The sequence below is a fragment of the Lithobates pipiens genome, unplaced genomic scaffold (genome assembly GCF_037356315.1).
Source record: "Lithobates pipiens isolate NorthernLeopardFrog02 unplaced genomic scaffold, aLitPip1_a1.2 Scaffold_30, whole genome shotgun sequence".
In the NCBI taxonomy this organism is placed as follows: Eukaryota; Metazoa; Chordata; class Amphibia; order Anura; family Ranidae; genus Lithobates; species Lithobates pipiens.
In genome coordinates, this window is record NW_027507791.1 from 77,179,283 (window position 1) to 77,204,878 (window position 25,596).

Sequence of the window (25,596 nt, forward strand, 5' to 3'; positions counted from 1 at the left end):
GTAAAATCAGAGGTCAAGTTTCGGGCCTTCCAAAGGCCTTTAGCTTCCCATTCACTGATCCAAACCTTTATGCAGGGGGCAATTTGTTTGCTTCCACCCATTAGGCCACCTATGTGTCCTTGGGACTTGAACTTGCCACGGTCTGTGTTACAGGAACAGCCATTTGAACATATCGAGGAAAATCCATTAGACTTGCTGTCACACAAACTAGCCTTCCTGATGGCCATCACTTCGGCTAGAAGGATGTTGGAGTTGGCGGCCCTTTTGTGCAGGGAACCATACTTAATCCTTCACCGTGACAGAGTCGTGTTACGACCTGTTCCATCCTTTTTGCCAAAAGTGGTGTCGGCCTTTCATTTAAATCGGGACATTATTTTGCCTTCTTTTTTTCCTTTCAGCCTTGCTCGGCGGAAGAGAGACGACTACATTCATTGGATGTTGTCCGGGCAGTTAAGATTTATTTGTCTAGATTAGGGCTGAAACGATTAATCGACATCATCGATAATAATCGATAATGAAAATCGTTGTCAACGATTTTCATTATCGATTAGTCGGTCCGCACCATGTGATCCGCGGAGCGGTCCGTGGCTGCGGCCTTAGGAAAGGCCGTGGCTTCGGCCTAGCTCCGGAGCTGGCGGCCATCTTGGCACACCCGGCGGCGGTGTTGTATTGTAACCCCGTCACTTCCGGTGCGGCTCTGTTGTAGTGTCATATTTTGCTGCCTATCACAGAATGCTACGGAAGTGACGTTGCCGCCAGAAATTGCGTACTGCGCATGCGCATAGCGTTCCAAACACTCGCGCCGTGCGTTCCAACATAGTTTCGGCAATACAGTTCAGCGAAACCATCACATAATGTTACAGAAGTGACGTTACAGACAACACAAACACTGGGCCGTGCGTTACAACACTAATACTTCCCTTGTTACCTAGTATTATTTACCAACCATGCTGAGCTACGTGCCGTGTTAGGTTCTGCATTTCTGGGACTTGTAGTGCCTATCCTGAGCTACATGCTTCAATGTTCAGTGTCCTCATCCTTATCCCTGTGCTTCAATGTTCAGTGTCCTCATCCTTATCCCTGTGCTTCAATGTTCAGTGTCCTCATCCTTATCCCTGTGCTTCAATGTTCAGTGTCCTCATCCCTATCCCCGAGCTTCAATGTTCAGTGTCCTCATCGAAGCAGGGGGATAAGGATGAGGACACTGAACATTGAAGCACGGGGATAAGGATGAGGACACTGAACATTGAAGCCCAGGGATAGGGATGAGGACACTGAACATTGAAGCAGGGGGCTAAGGATGAGGACACTGCACATTGAAGCCCGGGGATAGGGATGAGGACACTGAACATTGAAGCACAGGGATAAGGATGAGGACACTGAACATTGAAGCAGGTAGCTCAGGACAGGCACTACAAGTCCCAGCAATGCAGAACCTAACACGGCACGTAGCTCAGCATGGTTGGTAAATAATGATACTAGGTAACAAGGGAAGTATTAGTGTTGTAACGCACGGCCCAGTGTTTGTGTTGTCTGTAACGTCACTTCCGTAACATTATGTGATGGTTTCGCTGAACCGTATTGCCGAAACTATGTTGGAACGCACGGCGCGAGTGTTTGGAACGCTATGCACATGCGCTGTACGCAATTTCTGGCGGCAACGTCACTTCCGTAGCATTCTGTGATAGGCAGCAAAATATGACACTACACCGTCACTGAAACAGCTGACGGCGGCCCTTTACCACGCATGCGCCATTTCAATGCTATTAACAGCGCATGCGCAGGATATTTCTTTAGCGGCAGAGAAAATGTATGGACTGAAGCGGGCGGAGACTTGCGGGCGGAGTTGGACAGATAACAGAAAAAAGGGGGTTTGCGCTATGGATAAGCTGCAAAAGAACGGTGGATATAAGAGGGCTGCCACTACCCCAGGCTAACAGTATACCAATGTTATAAATACAGGTAGTAAAAGCGCTCTACTCTGATGTTTTATAACCCCAGGAAATGTAAAATATACAAAAATTAAAATGAAATTAGTGGGTGTGTTTTTGTAAAATCTGTGCAAAGTGCAATGTGCAAATCTTGTTAATTATTGTATCTGCACAATTTAAATTCAATTGTGACAAGCGTTCTTTCATATATATATATATTTTTAATAGTATTGGCTTTTTTATTTAGTCATTGTGCACTCTGAGATATATATTCATCACGTGGTATAATTTATAGATCAACATTTGATAATTGATTCATTTTTACATTGTGCGTTTATTTTTCATATTGTGCTTTTTTTTTTTTTTTTTATATGATTTTATCCGATTAATCGAAAAAATAATCGGCCGATTAATCGATTATGGAAATAATCGTTAGTTGCAGCCCTAGTCTAGATCTGAGGAGATCTGAGGATCAGACTCCTTTTTTGTTTTATCAAAAGGAACCAAGAAGGAGCAGGCAGTTTCCAAGGCTTCCATTGCCAATTGGGTCCAGCAATTGATCATTCATGCCTATGGTCTGAAACATAAAGCTCTTCCCTTTAGGGTGAGAGCTCATTCTAACAGGGGTGTAAGAACCTCCTGGGCTTTTCACCATCAGCTATCTGTGGCTCAGATTTGCAAGGCTGCTACCTGGGCTTCAGTGCATACAAAATTTTATCAAGTGGCTGTTCGAGCAGCTGAGGATTCGGCCACGGTGTACTGTAGGCTGCCGTATAAGTTCTTATGACTATTTGGTAGGGTGTCTTCCTCCACTCAAGGCTATTGCTCTGGGACATCCCAGTAGGTAATGAATATTAGCCTAACTCTGTGCCCCATGATGTACTCAAAGAAAATAATTTTATAGGCAAGTATGATAGAAAAAAAACATTTCTTTGCACTTTATGGATCCTCTTTATTATTGAAAAGGACTTTTTTTTGTTCACTTAACACTGGATTTTCTTATTAGGCTTCATATCATATACTTGATGTACTTTTTAAAACTGTTAAATCGATGGGTTTACTCCTGCTTTAATGTTCTTCACAATTTCAATTTTGTACGTTTTTGGACTTTCTTTAATTAGGTGATCAGCAACAACCGCTCTCAACAAATATTTCCTTTTAGAATTAATAAATTATCGTATACAATAAATATACACACGCCTGAACTTGGAAGCATTGTTTTCTTATTATCACCATCATCATTTGAAATATTTGTAAAGAGTATATTGCTGCTTCAGAGCAAAATATAAAGCACAGCACAAATGTGTGTCTACATGTATCCTTATACATGATCCAGTCACTTTGGAGATGGAGCCTGTGAACTGAAAATAGCCTAGGCAGCATGGTACAATGAACCTGCTGCTGGCCGTGTATTCCTGTCCAAAAATTTTCCACAGTGATGCAAAAGAGAGTATCTCAGATTAGGCACCATCCATTGTTGAGGATGGATGTTGATGTTAAGGATCTTCTGTGACTTCTATACTTTCTCTGTTTTGATGTGCTTCAGTTTTAAGCATTTCTGTTGACTACCAGTCTTGTAAAAAAAAAAAATTTGCTTTCTATGGAACATATATTTTTATCTGTTTATATCCTCTAGGCTTAAAATCTAATATTTATTAAAGATTACTTAAAGTAAAAAGATATTACATTATAGCCATGTTCTTTTGATCATAACATGGTGGGAATTTTACAGCTCTAAGGTTCGTGTACAAGAGATCACTGTAAACACGCAGCATGTTCAGATATAAACCAGCCTAGCAGCAAAGTTTGTCACTGGAAATAATGAGTTTTTTTTGGGAGCTGCACAGGAGAAGAGATTACCTGACATGCTTTATATCGGTAGATATAGTTTTCTTGGATATTAGTGCATGTGCATATGCACATATTATTTGGTATATGTAATACGATTGAAGACTGTCAAACGGCAGACATGCTACAGGTCTGATTGGAAATATGGTGCAGGGGACATTGCACATCCTGATTTCGGGCCGATTCCTGATTTCAGTGGCCCTGTAATTAACTGAGTTGGAGCGAAAATTATCGGCTAAGCAGTGGCTTTGCCTTATCAGAGGAAGTTGCTGTTCTGCAGTATCACTGTATTCAGACAGTAGAAGCCAAAGCCCAATAGCTCCTATAATAGGTGTCAGTAAAGGTTTCTCCATCCATTTTTAAAAGTGAATGGTGATGAAGTGAATTGATTGAATTTCTCTTGTTCAATTTTCGGACTGAACAGGATTAAAATGAGTCATGAATGGCAAGCTCAAGACTGCTAGAGATCATTGCTATTACAGCACTTTCTAATCTCCATGCTCCGAATACTGGGGTCTACAAAAAGACACACAGCAACTACCAGTGAGCCCCATGTGACCTTTAGGCCACTGCTTAGGCACCATGTTTGTTTTTCCTTATGTTTGTGTAGTACTGCTGCCTGCTCACTAGCTCTCTTGGGTCTGGTATTGATTTTAAGGGAAACCCCACACCAAAATAAAAAAAATGGCTAGGCCCCCCCCCCCCAATCCATACCAGACCCTTCTCCAAGCATGCAGCCGGCAGGTCAGGAAAGGGGGGGCCACATGAGTGCCCCCTCTCCTGTACCCTTCCAGGCCACATGCCCTCAACATGGAGGCGATACCCCAAAGCACCTTGCCACCCTAAAGCACCTTGTCCCCATGTTGATGGAAAGGGCCTCTTTCCAACAACCTTGGGGGGGGGCCTCAGACAAGGGGGCCCTCAGATCCCGGCCCCCTCCCTATGTGAATGAGTAGGGGTACATTATACCCCTACTTATTCATCAAAAAAAGTGTCAAAAAATAGACAGGAGGCAGTTTTTGACAATTCCTTTATTGAACAATAAAAAAACAATGTCCTCCATTGTCAATCACAACGCCTGCCGGACCCAGATAAAAAAAAAACTGCTCCATCCACGACAAAAGCTAACCACCGAATGCCTGCTCTGCCATTTCACAGTTCTTAAATGGGTAAGAGGCGGGGCCACCTGGTGGCACTGTCCTCGTCGCTGACCAAACATCCTCCCGAGCACCCCGCAAATTTGGGTGTTCGATTGCTTGGCTCAAACGGCTCGCACAACTCTACTAATAAGCTGCACCCATATCGATGTAATGTAGACGTGATCACAATTCAGAATAGACAGGAGAGATATGTGGGTATTTATGGATAGCATGAGCAAGAAACTACAAGTCACAATTGTCTATGAAAACTGCACTAAAAACTTCACAGAAGCTCAGAGATTTAAAAATTTACTTATCTGCTTATGGTTCCATACGGTAACATCACTTGAGATATTTCACAATATATCAACAAAGTGTGCGGTAAGCCTTTATACTTAATCCCTTGGTATTTTATAGTTTAGATTATTAGGCTGTTTTCACACTGAGGCACTTTTCAGACGCTATAGTGCTAAAAATAACAATTGTAAAGCGCCTCTCCTCTCACTCCATTGTGAAAGCTTTCACACTGGATCGGTGCACTGGCAGGACATTTTTTTGTCCTGCAAGCAGCATCTTTGAGGTGCCCCTGCCCATTAAATTCGATGGGCAGTGCTGCCGAAGCACCAGCAAAGCGGCACTTTGCAGTCGCTTTTTCAGCCGTTAGCTGGGGTTGCTAAACTCAAATACATTTACATAAAATATTAGCAAATTGCTTTAGTCTCCATGTCAGGGTAGGTAGCATATTACAGCACATTGTATAGAAAAGGCATTTCACCACTTACGAGGCCATCTATCCACAAAATTGTTCAACGACTTTTGAAGCCTGCAGTGTGTTCACTGTAATGGATTGCCAGCCTCCTGTCTATTAGCCAGAAAAGTAGTATTTGTAAGTGTATGTAAACCCAATCAGTAAAATCTCATATAATCTGTAATCTGGTAATTCTAGAAATCATTTTCAATATCTTTACAGTGCTGTGCAAACGTTTTAGACAGGTGTGAAAAAATGCTGTAAATTAAGAATGTTTTCAGAAATAAAAGGGTTAATAGTTTTTGTCAATGATCAAAATGGAAAGTAAATGAACAGAAAATAAATCCAAATCAAATCAATATTTGGTGTGACCATCCTTTGCCTTCAAAACGGCATCAATTGTTCTAGGCACACTTAATCACAGTTTTTGAAGGATTCCGGTAGATATTTCCAAACATCTTGGGAATTAACCATAGATCTTCTGTGGATGCAGGCTGTCTCTTTATGTAATCCCAGACAGAGTCGATGTTGAGATCAGGGCTCTGTGGGGGCCAACCCATCACTTCCATGACCTCTTGTTCTACTTTATATTGAAGATAGTTCTGAATAATCATTATTTGAGGCACTTACATTCCCTTGATAAAATATATATATATATATATATATATATATATATATATATATAATTTTTTTTTTTTTTTTTTTGGGGGGGGGGTTTGAACTGGATGGACTTGTGTCTTTTTTTTCAACCTGACTAACTATGTAACTATATTCATATCCCTTGAAATTTTCCACATTTTGTCATACTGCAACCAAAAACGTAAATGTGTTTTATTTGAACTTTATGTGACAGACCAACACAAAGTGGCACATCATTGTGAAGTGGAAAGAAATTGATAAATGGTTTTCAACATTTTTTACAAATAAATATGTGAAAAGTGTGGTGTGCATTGGTATTCAGCCCCCTTTACTCTGATACCCCTAACTAAAATCTAGTGGAACTAATTGCCTTCAGAAGTCACCTAATTAGTAAATGGAGTCCACCTGTGTGTAATTTAATCTCAGTGTAAATAAAGCTGATCTGTGAAGTCCTCAGAGGTTGGTTAGAGCACCGTTGTGAACGAACCGCATCATGAAGGCCAAGGAACAGACCAGGCAGGTCAGGGTTAAAGTTGTGGAGAAGTTTAAAGCAGGGTTAGGTTGTAAAAAAAATCCCAAGCTTTGAACATCTCACAGAGCACTGTTCAATCTATCATACAAAAATGTAAATAGTATGGCACAACTGCAAACCTACCAAGACATGGTCAACCACCTAAACTGAAATGCCGGGCAAGGAAAGCATTAATCGAAGCAGCCGAGAGGCCCATGGTAACTCTGGAGGAGCTGCAGAGATCAAAAGCTCAGGTAGGAGAATCTGTTATTAGTCATGCACTCCACAAATCTTGCCTTTATGGAAGGGTGGCAAGAACAAAAGCCATTGTTGAAATAAAGCCATAAGAAGTCCAGTTTGCAAAAAGCCATGTGGGGGACACCGCAAACATATGGAAGAAAGTGCTGTGGTCAGATAAGACCAAAATTTTCCTTTTTGGCCTTAAGGCAAAACGCTATGTGTGCCGGAAAACTAACACTGCACATCACCCTGAACAAACCATCCCCAACGTGAAACATGGTGGTGGCAGCATCATGTTGTGGGGATACTTTTCTTCAGCAGGGACAAGGAAGGTGGTCAGAGTTGATGGGAAGATGGATGGAGCCAAATACAGGGCAATCTTAGAAGAAAACCTGTTATGACCTGTACACACGGTCAGACATTCCGGCGACAAAATCCATCGGATTTTCTCCGACAGATTTTGGCCCAAACTTGTCTGGCATAAACACACGGTCGCACAAAGTTGACGGAAAATCCGATCGTTCAGAACGAGGTGACATACAACACGTGCGACGGGACTATAAAGAGGCCAGTAGCCAATAGCTTTCATCTTGTAATTTTTTCTGAGCATGCATGGCACTTTCTGCGTCGGAATTATCTACACGCGTTCGTAATTTAAACGATCGGATTTTGTTGTCGGAAAATTTTAGATCTAAAGCTCAAACTTTGTGTGTCAGAAATTCCAATGGAAAAAGTCAGATGGAGCCCACACACTATTGGAATTTCCAACAACACACTCCCGATCGCACATTTTCCCTCAAAGTCCAACCATGTGTACAGGGCAAAAGTCTCCAAAGACTTGAGACTGGGGTGGAGGTTCAGAGCTACAATGGAGTGATTTGGGATCAAAGCATATTCATGTGTTAAAATGGCCCAGTCAAAGTCCAGACCTAAAACCAATTGAGAATCTGTGGCAAGACTTAAAAATTGCTGTTCAGGCACTCTCCATCCAATCTGACAGAGCTTGAGCTGTTTTGCAAAGAACAATGGCCAAAAATTTCACTCTAGATGTGCAAAACTGGTAGAGACATCCCCAAAAAAAACTTGCAGCTGTAATTGCAGTGAAAGGTAGTACTACAAAGTATTGACTCAGGGGGGCTAAATACAAATGCACGCCCCACATTTTTTTAAATATTTATTTGTAAAAAAAAAATTGAAAACCATTTACCAGCCATTCAACAATGATGTGTCACTTTGTGTTGAGCTAGCACATAAAATCCCAATAAAATACATTTATGTTTTTGATTGTAACATGACAAAATGTGGAACATTTCAAGGGGTATGAATGCTTTTTCAAGGCACTGTATATTGTGCCGTCAATTAGATGGTACATTCACATCAGTCCCAAACTCACTTTCATACATATGCTACGACCAGTTTAGACAGGAGCCAATTAAACAATCAACATTATCTTTGAGTGAATCCAGAGCACCCAAAGGAAACCCATGCTGGCACAGGAGAAACATGCAAACTCCAAGCAGGTAGTGCTGTGATTGGCATTCGAACCAACGATCCTAGCGCTGCTTGGCAGAAGTGCTAACCGCTTAGCCACTGTGCTATCCTTAATGACATTGGCTACATGCTTGGAGTGGTCCTGCTGCAGAAAAAAAATTGAAGCCAATCACACACCTCCCTGAAGGTATGGTATGATGGAAAAGTATCTGCCTGTATTTCTCAGCATTACAGACACCAATGATCCTGACCAAATCTCTGACTCCATATGCAAAAATATAAATCTCTGACTCCATATGCAGCCTTTAAACTTGCATGGAACCACCACGATGCTTGAATGTTGTCGGCAGACACTCATTATTGTACCGCTCTCCAGCCCTTTGCAAACAAACCTCCTCCTGCTACAGCCAAATATTTCACATTTTGACTCATCAGTGCATAGCACCTGCTGTCATTTTTCTGCACCCCAAATTCCTATGTTTTCAAGCATAGGACTTGAAAACATGGCTAAGTGACTCAAATATGCACGGAAACATAGGAACATCACCGAGTCTTCTGGGATGAAGAGACAGAAGGATTTGAAGCAGCCTACATCCACAGAAGATCTGTGGTTAGTTATGCAAGATGTCTAGAAGAACCTACCAAGTTCCTTCAAAAACTGTGTGCCAGTGTACCTGGAATAATTGATGCTGTTTTGGAGGCAAAGGGTGGTCATACCAAATATTGATTTGATTTGGATTTCTCTTCTGTTCATTTACTTTCCATTTTCTTTCTTGTTAAAAATGAAACTATTAACTCTTCCATTTCTGAAATAATTCTTAATTTACAGCATATTTCTGCACAGTTTTGTAAATCTGCAATATTTATTACAGTAATATCTGGTGACCCTGCTATGAAGGTCCTTGTTCTGTCACTTCCTGTTATGGAAGTGACAGCGCTCTCTCCTGGGCTCTCATTTGTCCACCTGTATTCTCACCCTATCACAAAGGTTTTTGATGGAGACTACACATCACTGTTTCAACACACATTACGCAGGTATGGTCCACTGTTGTCACCATCAGAAACGCACCCTTACAAATGCCATACAATCCTCACTGGAGTACATGTAGACAAAAAGTGGGTGCAGAGAGTCTGATAAAGGATCAAGATGATGCCCCTTCTGCCTGCAAGTTTAACCACTTGACGAGCACCCACCCTTCATTGTTCTGGTGGTGAACGGTCTTAGTAGGCAAAGCATCATACCCTTCCGTTGTCTACTTATGGGTTTAGGGAGTGTGCAATCATGCCCCCCCCCCCACCCAGCAGCCTGTTAGCAAGTCTCAAGACACATTACACGTATTAGGCACATATTTAACCCCTCGATCACCCTAGATGTTAACCCCTTCCCAGCCAGTGTCAGAACAGTCACAGTGTATAGTATTATCACTGTATTAAATGGCACTGTTGATGTCAGTGGAAGTTACTTCCCCTCAGTGTCAGATTTATATTACAAAAGTGCAGTGCTAAGAAAAGTGAGCTGAAAAACACTGAATACATCTCACAAATGTATATTTCAGTATAAACCATAAAGTGCAATGTGCAAACAATAAATGGAAAGCCCAGTTCATATAGTGAAGGGAATCCGAAAAAAAAGAGAAGAATGCCAGTGCAAACATAATGATAATGGATGAAAGCAACAACAATCCATGTATCGATCACCCATACGTAAATATCCACCACCAAAGGAGATAATAGGACCAGAACGTATGGACTCGGATACCGTAGCACTGAGTCAGTAACTGTCAGAAACCATGAAATCAGACCGAGACAGAAGTACAGTTAAATCACACTTGTTTAATAATAAAAGTAAAAAGAACAAACTTAGTCAAAACATAGCCAAAGTTCAGTAACTGTAACGGATAGTCAGCCAAGCCAGAAGTCCGAGATCAATGTAGTGGTATAGCAAACAGGATCTGGAGCCAGAAGGGATGTCAGCAAAGCCAGTCTTTAACCAGGAATGCAGGCAATGTTTCTTGTGATGTTGACCAAGGCGAAGGCAGAGCTCCTCTGTCTGTACTGGACGGCTTAAGTAGGCAGGACTGACGAGCAGGATCATCAACAGCTGAGTAACTGTGGAGAGAGATGGGAGCTGTCAATTAGCCGACAGCAGAGTGGCCAGCTCAGAGAAGGAAGGGCTGAGCCAGTTCTGACAGTAACACTTATGTAGATCAGGAGTATGGCAGTTAGAAGGCAGCTCTGAGGGTTTCACGTCTCAACCTGATGGCTGGATCAACACTCATCATTTTTAATGTTGATTCCTTAGTGTTTTCCAAAGCTAAGCCACAGCTTGCACATCTGTCTGAAACAAACTGTTTCAGAATTGATGGACCGACCACTGCATCAGGCAGATGTTTCTTCACTTCCAAGCACCACTCCTGATTTGAAAAGCTGCAAAAGGCTTCTCACACATCCATCCCCAGGAGTCAGCATAAAAAATGGGGAGTGGTGATCCCGCCATGAGGTTGAGACATGAGGCCCTAGGGCTGCCTTCTAACTATCATACTCCTGATCTATATAAGCGTTATTGACTCAGTGCTACAATATCCAGGTCCATACGTTCCGATGAGTGCATTATCTCCTTTGGTGGTGGATATTCACATATGGGTGATCCATGCATTTATTTTTATTGCTGTCATCCATAATCATTGTGATTGCATCGAAAATTCTTTTTTATTTATTTTTTTATACAGTGTATAGTTATACATTTGTGAGATGTATTAGGTGTTTTTCACCTCACTTGTCTTCTTAGAACTGCACTTTTATAATATATATGGTGTCACTATGGTTTGTCAATTGTGCGAGCAGCTATGTGTTTTCTTTCTTGTTTTAGCGTGGCATTTTTCACTACTCTGTGTCAGATTGCCCGCCGTGCAATCACAGTCCAATTATAAGTTGCTGACCACTGCCATTACTAGTATAAATAAATTAACATTTCAGTATATATACCATAGTTTGTAGGCGCTATAACTTTCATGCAAGCCAATCAATATGCACTTATTGTGAATGTTGTTTTATCAAAGACATGTAGCAGAATGCACTTTGGCCAAAATGTATGAAGAAATTCAATTTTTATAATATGTTTTATAGCCGAAAGTAAAAAAAAAAAATATATATTGTTTTTAAAAATTGTTGATCTTTTTTCATTTATATGGCACAAAAATGAAAAAACTCGGTGATCAAATACCACCAAAAGAAAGCTCTATTTGTGTGAAAAAATTATATAAATTTAGTTTGGATACAGCTTTGCATGACCGCACAATTACCAGAAGCGTAGTAGAGCAAAAAATGCCCTGGTCATGAAGGGGTAAAATCTTCTGGAGGGCAAGTGGTTAAAAACAGTAATGTTTTTCTTTACACTTACGTTTTTCATTATAGTATGAAAGAATTTCCATTTAATTTCTGAAAGGTAGGTGAGAAAGCAGTTTGTATGTTTGAGTAGGAAAATCATGCAACGTGCCATGATGTGTTAGTCTGTGAAATCTCAGTTTAGATGCAAAAGGGAAGCAGATGATGAAGGTTTTAAGGACCAGATTGCAAAGCTGTTTGTCTGGCACAGAGGTTGGTAGGAATGACTTAAACAGCTAGAGACTTTGTAATAAATTGCCTCCATAAGCGGGTCAAGGTGATTTGTATCTTCTGAATGTCTTATACCACGATTTGTGCCCCTGTGCTCTTTGAAACATTGCTATTTGGCCATCATTCTTTGGGGACTGTGTTAGCAAGAGGCTCGTGAAGCATGCTGGGAAACTGGTGCAATATACTTTATCAACAGCATGTTTGGCTCACACAGAGTGTTCAAGCAAATCCATAAAACAATACAGAGAACAATGTGCATGCTGCTCATGGCAACAAGTTCAAATAAAGATTTTTGGCAGTGCAGGTTGAAAAATAAAATAAAATGAGATCGTACTTGTTTACTATATGCATTACTGCATTTTTTTATTTAATTTTTTGCACCATATTTTGGCGCAAAAAGTATAATTTTACTGAGCATCTTGATTACTAGCATGTGTCAATAGAAAACGAGAAACACACACGTATGTCCCTTGCATGACCTCCTCTTCCATCATGGGCTTTTGATATGCGTGTAGATGTCTGTCTGAAATGTCAGGGGATGCCTATATGAGGGACGATTATCACAATGTCAAAAGTAACTTTTCTTGGCTCCTGTAGGTTAGCCATGGATCAGCTGATCTCTCACTGATTATAGTGTCTTTAACCTCTTGCTTACTGGGCACCTAAACCCCCCCTCCTCTACTTGGAGATCATACTTCTAAGTCCACTTTGACCTCTGTCTGCGGATTTGGTCTTGTATTGTATTATTGTCATTATTTTATGGTGTCTGACTTGTTATGCAAGGTTGTATTAATACAAATTTCATTGATTCTTTATCTGTAATTGTTTTTATATTTTTGTTTAAATAAATTGAATTATATTTCTAGTTTATCTACCTATGTGCTGTAAAAGTCCAAAAAACTAAAATTCTCCTCTCTATATACGCAATATCGGGGGGCGTTGGTACTTTGTGCATTCATAGTGTCACCCTGTGACTGCACATTTAAAATTCAAACATTTTTCAATAAACCCCCCTCCTGCAAAGACCAATTTTTAGCTTTTAGCGCTGTCACTCTTTGAACGACAATTGTGCGGCCATATACTGTATTTATTGGCGTATAACACTCACTTTTTCACCAGGAAAATCGGGTGCAAATAGCATGTGCGTGTTATACGCCAATAGCTGTCTTATTTAAAATGTAAATTTTTTCCCTGTAACTTCCCTCTTAAAATGAATGTGCGTGTTATACGCCTCTGCGTGTTATACACCGATAAATACGGTAACACTGTACCCAGATAAAATTATTATATTTTTTTCCCCCACAAATAGAGCTTTCTTTTGGTGGTATTTGATCACCTCTGCGTTTTTTTTTGTTTTTTTTTGTTAAAAAAAAATTAAATCGACAGATTAAAAAAATAAAATGCAAAACTGTTTTATATTTTATAATTAAATTTTGCAAACAGGTAATTTTTCTCCTTCATTGATGTAAGCTGAGGAGGCTACAATGGTGGTCACTGATAGGCTGCACTCATGGGCACCGATAGGCAGCACTGATGGGAACTGATGAGGTGGCACTGATGGGTGGCACTGAAGGGCATTGATAGGTGGCACTGATAGCTGGCACTGATGGGTGGCCATGATGGGAACTGATCGGCACTGGTGGGTGACACTGATAGGCAGCACTGCTAGGTGGCACTGATTGGCACCAGTGGTGGGCACTGATAAGTGGCCCTGATTGATGGCACTTATGAGGCAGGCTTATATCATCTTCACACAAACAAGCTTTTCAAAGAACACAAAAAAACATTTGAAATTTGACAGAAAATACAAAACCCAAAGCAAACCAAAAAAATTAAATAAAAAATCCTCAGAAAAAGTATTTTCAGAAAAAGTTCCAGACGACGTCCAATGACGAAATGCGTAGGGTGTGGCCTAACGTACACACTCTCTTACAAGGCGGTGGCGGTGTTTTGAGATATCTGTGACATTTAAGAACATTTTTAATCTGTGATCATGTGAGTAACCACTTGTATATAATAAAGGCGCTAATTTTAAAACCGTATTATACTATGGATGTTCTATATTTCTTTATATAAACACAAGGAAATGAGGAATAACTGAACACTAAACCGGTCCAGCTTTATACAGTGGCACAGGGGCTCACACTGTGGAGGCGAGTTAACCCCTGCAGGGGCAGGGGAGCTGGTAAGTGCGGCAATTTGCTTTACACGCAGAAAACGCACCGGTTGTGTTTCAGAATACACCAGGCACTGAGCACGAGTCACTTTCATTGAACTTTTTGTGAAATTCTTCTGGGAAAAAAACTTTTTCTGAAAATACTTTTTCTGAGGATTTTTATTTTTATTTTTTTGGTTTGCTTTGTGTTTTGGATTTTCTGTCAAATTTCAAATGTTTTTTTTGTGTTCTTTGAAAAGCTTGTTTGTGTGAAGATGATATAAGCCTGATAGGCACTATATGCACGTATTTTGCACTACAGCACTTTTTTTGCACAGTTGTGATTTTTTTTAACTTCCAATTCATTTTTTATATATGTTTCCTGTAGATTTTTAGTAATTTGCAGATTTTTGCACTGTGATTTAGCAACACTAGCACTTTGAGAAGGTTGAAATATTTGTAACTTAAATAGTATGCGATTTTCAACTTATAAATAGGAAGCGATTTTTTGCACTGTTATAGGAGAGCGCTATAACTACCACCTCGTTATTTATAGTTCTTCCCAACCCATCAAGTTGGGCTTTTTGGTAGTGGCTGCCTCCCTTCCCAAAAGCGATTTAATCTTGGCCTTTTTCTTTTTTCTTTTCTTTTCTAATTAACTTCTGTCTCCATAGCGCAAACCCTACCCCTCTTTTACATATGAGGCAGCTTCGCCTCATCCTCTTCGGGACCAATGTCCCTTCAAACAGAAGCCGGCGATTTTTTTTTTTTCTCTTCAGTGTGAGAAGAAAAAAACATATTACCGATCCTCTGTTTACATCACGTGATCAGCTGTCATTGGCTGACAGCTGATCGCATGGTAAGGGGCTGGGATCTATCATCACCCAAGTCTCATTGACTCGGCCAGTCACAGTGTACACCACATGCCCCCTTCAGGGGGGCATGGCCAGCTTTGAAAGGGGAGGACGTCAATAGACATACTCCCAGAAACTCAAAGATTCTTGGAGCTGAATTCACGGCAAGCTGTTTAATACACCAATAAAGTACATACTGTATATGGTTGTTTTACCTGCCAATTAATTTGTATTTCTTTCCAACCAGTCCTGAGATTTACACAGCTTTGCTACATAGTACAGCCCTGCCTGACAGAGGAGGAAACTTTGTCTTTCCCAGCTGCAGTTTTACATCCACGTACAGATACATAAACCAAATCAAGTGCCCATGGGACTTTAAATAAGGCATAATATTGCGTAGATTATATATAAAAATAGATCACTTTATTGAGCGTTACATGAAGATTAAAACGACAAGCTGGTTAGCTATATCCCACATATAGCAGCCTAGAGCACACATTATATTGATAGAATTACCGTATTTATTGGGGCCTAACACACACCGGCGTATAACACGCACCCCAAGTTTAGGAGGGCATTTTAAGGAAAAAAAAGTTTTAGGAGGGAAGTTTAAGGAAAAAAACTTACATTTAAATGCCCGTCAATGCAGCCTGATCAGTGTCATTTGCAGCTTGCCCACCATCATTTGCAGCTTGCCCAGCTCTGTTTGCAGCCTTGCAGAGTGTCATTTGCAGCTTGCCAGTGTCATTTGCAGCTTGCCCAGCGCCGTTTGCAGCCTTGCCGAGTGTCATTTGCAGCTTGCCCAGTGCCGTTTGCAGCCTTGCCCATGTTTAAATTTCCCGCCGCCGAAAAAGACTGAGCGCCGGTGAAAAAGACCGAGCCGACTGCTCGGCTCCGCTCGCAGTCCCGCCTCCCTGCTGTTTCTGGAGCGAGTGCTGCCGAAAAAGACCGAGCCGACTGTACTGTGTATTTGGCTTGGCTCCGCTAGCAGTCCCGCCCAGTATGGCTCTGTCTTGTTCTGCGGCGCTCTGTATTTTTGACTCAGACAGTGGGGATTGGCGTATAACACGCACCCACGACTTTCCCCCGATTGTAAGGGGGAAAACGTGTGTGTTATACGCCAATAAATATGGTAATCCATGCGTACACTATATTGTCAAAAGTATTGGGATGCCTGCCTTTACACACACATGAACTTTAATGGCATCCCAGTCTTAGTCCGTAGGGTTCAATATTGTGTTGGCCCACCCTTTGCAGCTATAACAGCTTCAACTCTTCTGGGAAGGCTGTCCACAAGGTTTAGGAGTGTTGCTTTGGGAATGTTTGACCATTCTTCTAGAAGCGTATTTGTGAGGCCAAGCACTGATGTGAGCGAGAAGACCTTGCTCGCAGTCTCTGTTCTAATTTATCCCAAAGGCATTCTATCGGGTTGAGGTCAGAACTCTGTGCAGGTCAGTCAAGTCAATCCACCCCCAAACTCACACATCTGTATCTTTATGGACCTTGCTTTGTGCACTGGTCCAAACTATTTGGTGGCGGGGGGATTATGGCGTGGGGTTGTTTTTCAGGGGTTGGGCTTGGCCCCTTAGTTCCAGTGAACTCTGGCAGCATACAAAGACATTTCGGACAATTTCATGCTCCCAACTTTGTGGGAACAGTTTTGGGAAGGCCCCTTCATGCTCCAACATGACCGTACATCAGCACAAAGGAAGGTCCCTTAACACATGGATGAGCGAATTTGGGGTGGAGGAACTTGACTGGCCTACACAGAGTCCTGACCTCAACTCGATGGCACACCTTTGGGATGAATTGGAGCAGATGCCTTCTCATCCAGCATCAATGCTTGACCTCAAAAATACGCTTCTTAAAGAATGGTCAAATATTGTGGCCAGCTTTCCCAGAAAAGTTGACGCTTCCACCCATATAACATCTGTTAGTTAGAAAACAAGGTTTCAGAGTATATTTGAGCCCTCCCTAATAAAGGGAGAGATTTATAATATTGTTTAACTACTGTCATTGATTGATCAAAGAAAATACTTACAAACCAGCTTGATAACAAGATCATTGTTGCGGCACCTCCAAATGGTGACCACCACATAGTGTCTGTCCCGGGAGGTGTGGAAGGGGTACGGTATGCACCACCGGGATAACCGGCGAGGTATAAAGATGGAATATGAAAACCCAAAGTCTAAACAAAAGAGCCAAATAAAGTAGGATCTGAATCCCTATATACAGAAGCCTCCCACCAAGTGCTACTCGAAGGAAAAGTATTAGAGTATCCCATTCCCTTACTTTGTGAATTTACAGGAAATGCAGCACACTGATATTCTCTCTCTCCTACTATCCATGCTAAGTGGTATATTGTGCTAAAGTAAAAAAACTAATGAAAAAAAGTGAGAGAAAGCAGCGACTATGTGTTATAAATATAGTGGGCAAAAAAAAGTCACGCTAATAATAAGGAAATCTAAAATGAGGTAACATAAAGCAAGAACATGAATGTCACAGTGTAAATTAATGTCCGTGAACCCACGCGCTATATTAAAGCAAATTTGCATATGACGTCTATGTGAAAGAAAGACAGTTCAGGGGGATGTGCAGGGATGTGTGTGTATATATATATATATATATATATATATATATATATATATATATAGGGCACCAAAAAGGGGACATTCTTCAAGGGAGTTCAACCAGCAAGAGTCATACAGATCCTCCTGTGACACCCATCACCCTATTAATGGGGGCACTTACCAAATATTCTATTTCTAGAATGGTCAAACAGGCATACAGCTAGACCTCTGCAAGGTAAGAAAAGCAGTCAAGCCTCTGGAACATGCTGGTGACTGGGAAATTCCTCCAATGATGTCCCACACTGGCATATCTCGATCAGGCCAGGGCCAAATGACATGGATGTATGGAAAAGAGCTCCAATAATAATATTGTAAAAAATATACATATATAGATATTGTATAAACTCCTTTATTTATAAAGCCAACAAACTACTTACAATTATCAAAAGGATCAAAAGCTTTGATAAAATAGGTTTGCCGGCAAACAAAAACATATTTACCTGCACTTCCGGGGTCACTTGGGGCGTGATGACACCAGCACGTAGCTCCTACTATCCGCACTTGTACTAGAGCACAGCTTCTTGTGTGGCTGCCCCCTCCGCTTGCTTTGTAGTACACTGACTGCAAGAGGTAAGTACCATGCCAATTGTCAAAATTGAGATACTCACACTACTTACATTTAGATATACATTCAAGGATTCCTTAATAAATACAAAGCTATATTCATTTTGTTGTCTCCTATGTCTGTCTGGACTTTGTATTATCTGTGAAAGAAATTACAAGTACTTCCCGTGCATGTACATATCAGCTGCCAATCAGGTAATAAGACTTACACCACCTAATTAATATACACATTTCTTGGCCCACTCGCATTCATTTTTTTATATCAAGATGTGTGCAGCTTGTCTTAGACATGGCAGCAGAACAGAATATGTATTGAACCAATCATTTTATCTGCAGAATTATTAACCCTTCAGTTGTTGCATGGAACCAATGCTTCCCTGTCTCCCCCCATTCTCTCATCAGTGGCAATATTGAAGGCTGCTTTGTTTGACCTTGAAAGCTCCTATTCATTAATCACAATTTATCAAGTGCCGCCATACAACAAAACCTATTAAATTGCCTTATACATTTAGGCCAAAACTAGAACAAGTTAATCACTGTTAACAGCTGCTCATGTTGCATGACCAGTTTGGCTAGTCGGTGTAAAGTGTGTCGGTTCATTATGAGTGACAAAGCTTGATTGGATTGGCCTTGATCTGGCTAATCTGGCCATGAAGGAAGGGGAGCTATGAGTGTTCATTTCTGAATGATCATACTCTTGGGAGATAACTCTGTGCAAATCCAAAAGTCTGTGAATTCAATTAGAGTGGTAAAGGGATGATTGATCTTGCCATAGAGAATGGCAGACCTCTTCTTCACCGGGCACACACCCTTGGTAGTCTTTAAGTATCATTCTAAACCCAATCGGTTAAATCTCACAAAAGTTTTATGGTTTAGATCTACTTGGTTATTACACTCTTTAGTGATTTAACTGGCTTGTGTGTTTTAGATGGCTATAACCAGTTGCTTTAGTTCTGTTCAACACTTGTTTATTCCAGTTTCATAATATAGTATATATGAAATGTTCTAGTTACAATACAATTGCACAATGAGTCATAGCAGAACATATCTTTGTATTATTGGTGATATAACATATTGATAGATGTTACACAGATGTGAATTTGATTTATTTCTCTGAGTATGTATAACATTTATATTCTATACAGATACATTTACATTTTGTTCTTAAACAAAAGGAAACAGGACAGATGAAAGGACAGACAGAAGGGTAAGGGACAGAATGAAGGGAAAGTCAGATGGCTAAAGGACATAGATGACGAGGAAGTCAGAGGAATAAGGGACAGATATGAAGGAGAAGTCAGAAATATAAGGGACAGAGATGAAGGTAAGGTCAGAACGATAAGGGACAGTGATGAAGGGGAAGTCAGATGGATAAGGGACTGAGGTGAAGGGAAATACAGAGAGATAAGGGGCAGAGGGGAAGAGTTAGAGGGATAAGGGACAGTGATGAAGGGAAAGTCAAAGGGATAAGGGACAAAGATGAAGGGGAATTCAGATGGATAAGGGACAGAGATGAAAGGGAAGTCAGATGAATAAGGGACAAAGATGAAGGGAAAGTTAGAGGGATGAGGGACAGAGATGAGGGGGAAGTCGGAAAGATAAGGGACAGAGATGAGGGAGAAGTCGGAGGGATAAGGGATAGCGACTAAGGGGAAGTCAAAGGGATAAGGGACAGTGATGAATCTTGAAGGGGAAGTCAGAGGGATACGGGACTGTGATAAAACAGAAGTCAAGGGCATAAGAAACATAAACGGAAAGACATGCAGGGGAGGTCAAGGGTACAGAGATTAATGGGATGCCAAAGCAATAAGGTATAGTTCAGTTGGCTGAGGGGTGTGTTTGAGAGCTAGATCCCCAGCAGATCAGATATTAATTTTAAGGTGTTGCACATATTCTGTAATTGGTTTGGAAGCTTTTCAGCACTCCACAGCTGCTTGTCAAAATCCTGTCCAGCCCGCATATGCACTGTACATTCTCTATTAAATTATTTGAAGAGTTTTTACACTCTCCTCTATCCAAGTACAAACTCGGGTCCATACTATTGCGAACACAGACATTGCATGTGATTCGCACCCACACTGCTGTGCCAAGCACATGTGATGTCTGTGCAATGCGAGTTCAGCCATACAGTTGTTGGATTTGCATTAAAAAGATGCAGGGCCTTCTTTTCTTTTTTTTTTTTCCTGCACTGGAATCTGATCGCATGGGTCATGCGATCTGATGCCTGTCCGAATCCACAGTTAACACTGCGATCTGTGAACCGATCTGGGGGTGTCATTAACATTGTATTGACACCTGCAGCAGTTCACAGAGGGCAGTGTGAACTGCCTGCTGAAGAGATGCGAACAGATGCGATGCTGGATCCAGCGCTGGAATCGTGCTGGTTCCCGCATCGCTATAGTGTGAACCCAAGCTGAGGTGACAATGGGGAATGTTCGGCTTCAAGATATTGATAATGCAGCTGTGTGGCACGGATGAACTGCACAGCCATCCTCTTACTAGAGAGGGGCTGGTTTCAGGGGACCCTACAGAATGTGTACCAGAGGTGCAATTACACTTTGAAAGAGTAAGGCCGTATTTGTAAAAATATGAAGTGGAGCTGCACGCTTAATCGTTAAAAAAAAAAAAAATCACAATCTTGATTCAACCCCCCCTCACAATCTTAATCCAGCATTTCCATGATTCATGTAACAAATGCAAAGCCGTTCACAGCTGTCAAAAAAAGAGCAGCCGGCAAAGTTTATCACATTGCTCAGCGCTGAGAGATAAAAAGAAACAATGTATCCGTTGGTTCTTTTAGATCTGCAAATGAGGTCAGTTTAATCACTTAAAGACTGAGCCTTTTTCTGACACTTGTTGCTTACTTTGTTAAAATCAGTATATACAGTGGTGTGAAAAAGTGTTTGCCCCCTTCCTCATTTCCTGTTCCTTTGCATGTTTGTCACACTTAAGTGTTTCGGAACATCAAACCAATTTAAACAATAGTCAAGGACAACACAAGTAAACACAAAATGCAATTTGTAAATGAAGGTGTTTATTATTAAAGGTGAAAAAAAATCCAAACCATCATGGCCATGTGTGAAAAAGTGATTGCCCCCCTTGTTAAAACATACTATAACTGTGGTTGTCCACACCTGAGTTCAATTTCTCTAGCCACACCCAGGCCTGATTATTGCCACACCTGTTCACAATCAAGGCATCACTTAAATAGGAGCTGCTTGACACAGTAAGGTCCACCAGAAGATCCTTAAAAGCTACACATCATGCCGAGACCCAAAGAAATTCAGGAACAATTGAGAAAGAAAGTAATTGAGATCTATCAGTCTGGAAAGGGTTATAAAGCCATTTCCAAAGCTTTGGGAATCCAGCAAACCACAGTGAGAGCCATTATCCACAAATGGCGAAGACATGGAACAGTGGTGAACCTTCCCAGGAGTGGCCGGCCGCCCAAAATTACCCCAAGAGCGCAGCGACGACTCATCCAAGAGGTCACAAAAGACCCCACAACAACGTCCAAGGAACTGCAGGCCTCACTTGCCTCAGTTAAGGTCAGCGTTCATGCCTCCACCATCAGGAAAAGACTGGGCAAAAATGGCCTGCATGGCAGAGTTCCAAGGAGAAAACCACTGCTGAGCAAAAAGAACATCAAAGCTCGTCTCAATTTCTCCACAACACATCTTGATGATCCCCAAGACTTTTGGGACAACATTCTGTGGAGCGATGAGACAAAAGTGGAACTCTTTGGAAGGTGTGTGTCCAAGTATATCTGGCGTAGAAGGAACACTGCATTTCATAAAAAGAACATTATACCAACAGTAAAATATGGTGGTGGTAGTGTGATGGTCTGGGGCTGTTTTGCTGCTTCAGGACCTGGAAGACTTGCCGTGATAAAAGGAACTATGAATTCTGCTGTCTACCAGGAGATCCTGAAGGAGAATGTCTGACCATCTGTTCGTGTACTCAAGCTGAAACGAACTTGGGTTCTGCAGCAGGACAATGATCCTAAACACACCAGCAAGTCCACCACCGAATGGCTGAAGAAAAACAAAATGAAGACTTTGGAGTGGCCTAGCCAAAGTCCTGACCTGAATCCTATTGAGATGTTGTGGTATGACCTTAAAAAGGCCGTTCATGCTCGAAAACCCTCTAATGTAACTGAATTAGGACAATTCTGCAAAGATGAGTGGCCCAAAATTCCTCCAGGACGCTGTAAAAGCCTCATTGCACGTTATCGCAAACGCTTGGTTGCAGTTGTTCCTGCTAAGGGTGGCCCAACCAGTTATTAGGTTTAGGGGGCAATCACTTTTTCACACAGGGCCATGATGGTTTGGATTTTTTTTTCACCTTTAATAATAAACACCTTCATTTACAAATTGCATTTTGTGTTTACTTGTGTTGTCCTTGACTATTGTTTAAATTGGTTTGATGTTCCGAAACACTTAAGTGTGACAAACATGCAAAGGAACAGGAAATGAGGAAGGGGGCAAACACTTTTTCACACCACTGTATATATATATATATATATATATATATATATATATTTATTTTTTAGCAGAGACCCTAGAGAATAAAATAGTGGTCATTGCAATATTTTATGTCACACTATTTGCGTAGCTGTCTTTCAAATGCAATTTTTGGGGAAAAAATACACTTCAATTAATTAAAAAACGAAACAGTAAAGTTAGCTAAATTTTTTTGTATAATATGAAAGATGATGTTACACTGAGAATCATGAGAGAATCAAGATCCTTATTCTAAGCAAAATAATCGTGATTCTCATTTTAACCAGAATCGTGCAGCTCTAATATGAAATATTGGACCTAAGGGGACAAAGTTATTTTATACATCATTGCGTCTGTTAGTTTTTGCAGTGATTTTCTTGACTATCATTAACCAGGTAACTGGGATTTTGACTTTTTTTTATAACTTAAAGTTTGCTTTATTTACATTCCTTTTTTATGACCCAAATACTGTATATCATGTTGTGATGCTTCCAAGATTTATATATTTTCATAATATATATTGCATAAATTCATATTCTACTGTACAGCCAAAGAAGCCTTCCAAACGCAGAGCTCCTATACAAGCCAGCACAGCTGGAGAGGCCATCGAGAAGATGCTGGAGCAGAAGAAAATCTCCAGTAAGATCAACTATGATGTGCTGAGGGACCTCAACAGCAAAGGTGGCAGCACTCCGAAACATGAGAAGAGTGAGCAAGAGATCAGCACCACAGAAAGCAAGTTGTCCCACAGGAAGTCGGCAGCCAAAACCATACCCCTTAACACAAACAAAAGGTAATATACCCTCTTGATTACGTTTGTTGAGTGTGTGGATGGCTAGTGGTCAACCGTATTCACTTATTTCTTCAAAAGATCTTGTAATACACTAAAAGTTGTAAGAATTAAGGGGGAAAGGAATTTGGAACTTTGAGCGAAATGTATGGCCTGGTATGGTGGTGTATTTCCATCCCTGTCAATTGACTTGTAGATGAGCACGCCAGCGAAAGCTAGCGGGCATAAAAGGAGAGATTGGGTTTTTGCATGAAGCTCATGATTTGCAACACAACAGTGGGTGGATTCATAAATTGTTTAACCACTTTCAGACCGGACCATTTTGCTGGTAAATGACCAGAGGTCTTTTTACACTTTGGCACTGCGCTGCTTTAACTGGTAATTGCGCGGTCATGCAATGTTGTACCCAAACAAAATTTGCGTCCTTTTCTTCCCACAAATAGAGCTTTCTTTTGATGGTATTTGATTGCCTCTGCGATTTTTATTTTTTGCGATATAAACGTAAAAAGACCGCAAATTTTGAAAAAAAATGATATTTTCTACTTTTTGTTATTAGAAAAATCCAATAAACTCAATTTTAGTCATACATTTAGGCCAAAATGTATTCAGCCACATGTCTTTGGTAAAAAAAAAGTCAATAATTGTATATTTATTGGTTTGCGCAAAAGTTGTCACATCTACAAACTAAGGTACGTTTTCTGGAATTTACGCAGCTTTTAGTTTACGACTGCCTATCTCATTTCTTGAGGTGCTAAAATGACAGGGCAGTACAAAACCCCCCCAAATGACCCCATTTTGGAAAGTAGACCCCCTAAGGAAATTGATAAGAGGCATGTTGAGCCCATTGAATATTTTATTTTTTTGCCTCAAGCGATTGAATAATGACAAAAAAAAAATTTTTTTTTTTTTTTTACACAAAGTTGTCACTAAATGATATATTGCTCACACATGCTATGGGCGTATGTGAAATGACACCCCAAAATAAATTCTGCTGCTTCTCCTGAGTACGGGGATACCACATATGTGGGACTTTTTGGGAGCCTAGCCGCGTACAGGGCCCCGAAAACCAAGCACCGCCTTCAGGCTTTCTAAGGGCGTAAATTTTTGATTTCACGCCTCACTACCTATTACAGTTTTGAAGGCCATAAAATGCCAAGATGGCACAAAACCCCCACAAATGACCCCATTTTAGAAAGTAGACACCCCAAGCTATTTGCTGAGAGGCATGTTGAGTCCATGGAATATTTTATATTTTGCCACAAGTTGCGGGAAAATTACAAACTTTTTTTTTTTTTTTTTTTTTTTCACAAAGTTGTCACTAAATGATATATTGCTCATGCATGCCATGGGCATATGTGAAATGACACCCCAAAATAAATTCTGCTGCTTCTCCTGAGTACGGGGATACCACATATGTGGGACTTTTTGGGAGCCTAGCCGCGTACGGGGCCCCGAAAACCAAGCACCGCCTTCAGGCTTTCTAAGGGCGTAATTTTTTGAGTTCACTTCTCACTACCTATTACAGTTTTGAAGGCCATAAAATGCCAAGATGGCACAAAACCCCCACAAATGACCCCATTTTAGAAAGTAGACACCCCAAGCTATTTGCTGAGAGGCATGTTGAGTCCATGGAATATTTTATATTTTGCCACAAGTTGCGGGAAAATTACAAACTTTTTTTTTTTTTCACAAAGTTGTCACTAAATGATATATTGCTCACGCATGCCATGGGCATATGTGAAATGACACCCCAAAATAAATTCTGCTGCTTCTCCTGAGTACGGGGATACCACATATGTGGGACTTTTTGGGAGCCTAGCCGCGTACGGGGCCCCAAAAACCAAGCACCGCCTTCAGGCTTTCTAAGGGCGTTACAGTTTTGAAGGCCATAAAATGCCAAGATGGCACAAACCCCCCCCCCAAATGACCCCATTTTAGA

The 25,596-nt window shown here is 40.9% G+C and overlaps 1 protein-coding gene across 1 annotated transcript in view; it reads left to right on the top strand.

Moving 5' to 3' along the window:
* The window catches only part of BRF1 (BRF1 general transcription factor IIIB subunit), a 623,639-nt gene that overhangs the window by 463,691 nt on the left and 134,352 nt on the right, over nt 1–25,596 (top strand). Inside the window, exon 15 of the mRNA XM_077464483.1 lies at nt 23,416–23,660. Coding sequence (XP_077320609.1) covers nt 23,416–23,660 — 245 coding nt within the window. The remainder of the gene's footprint in view (nt 1–23,415; nt 23,661–25,596) is intronic.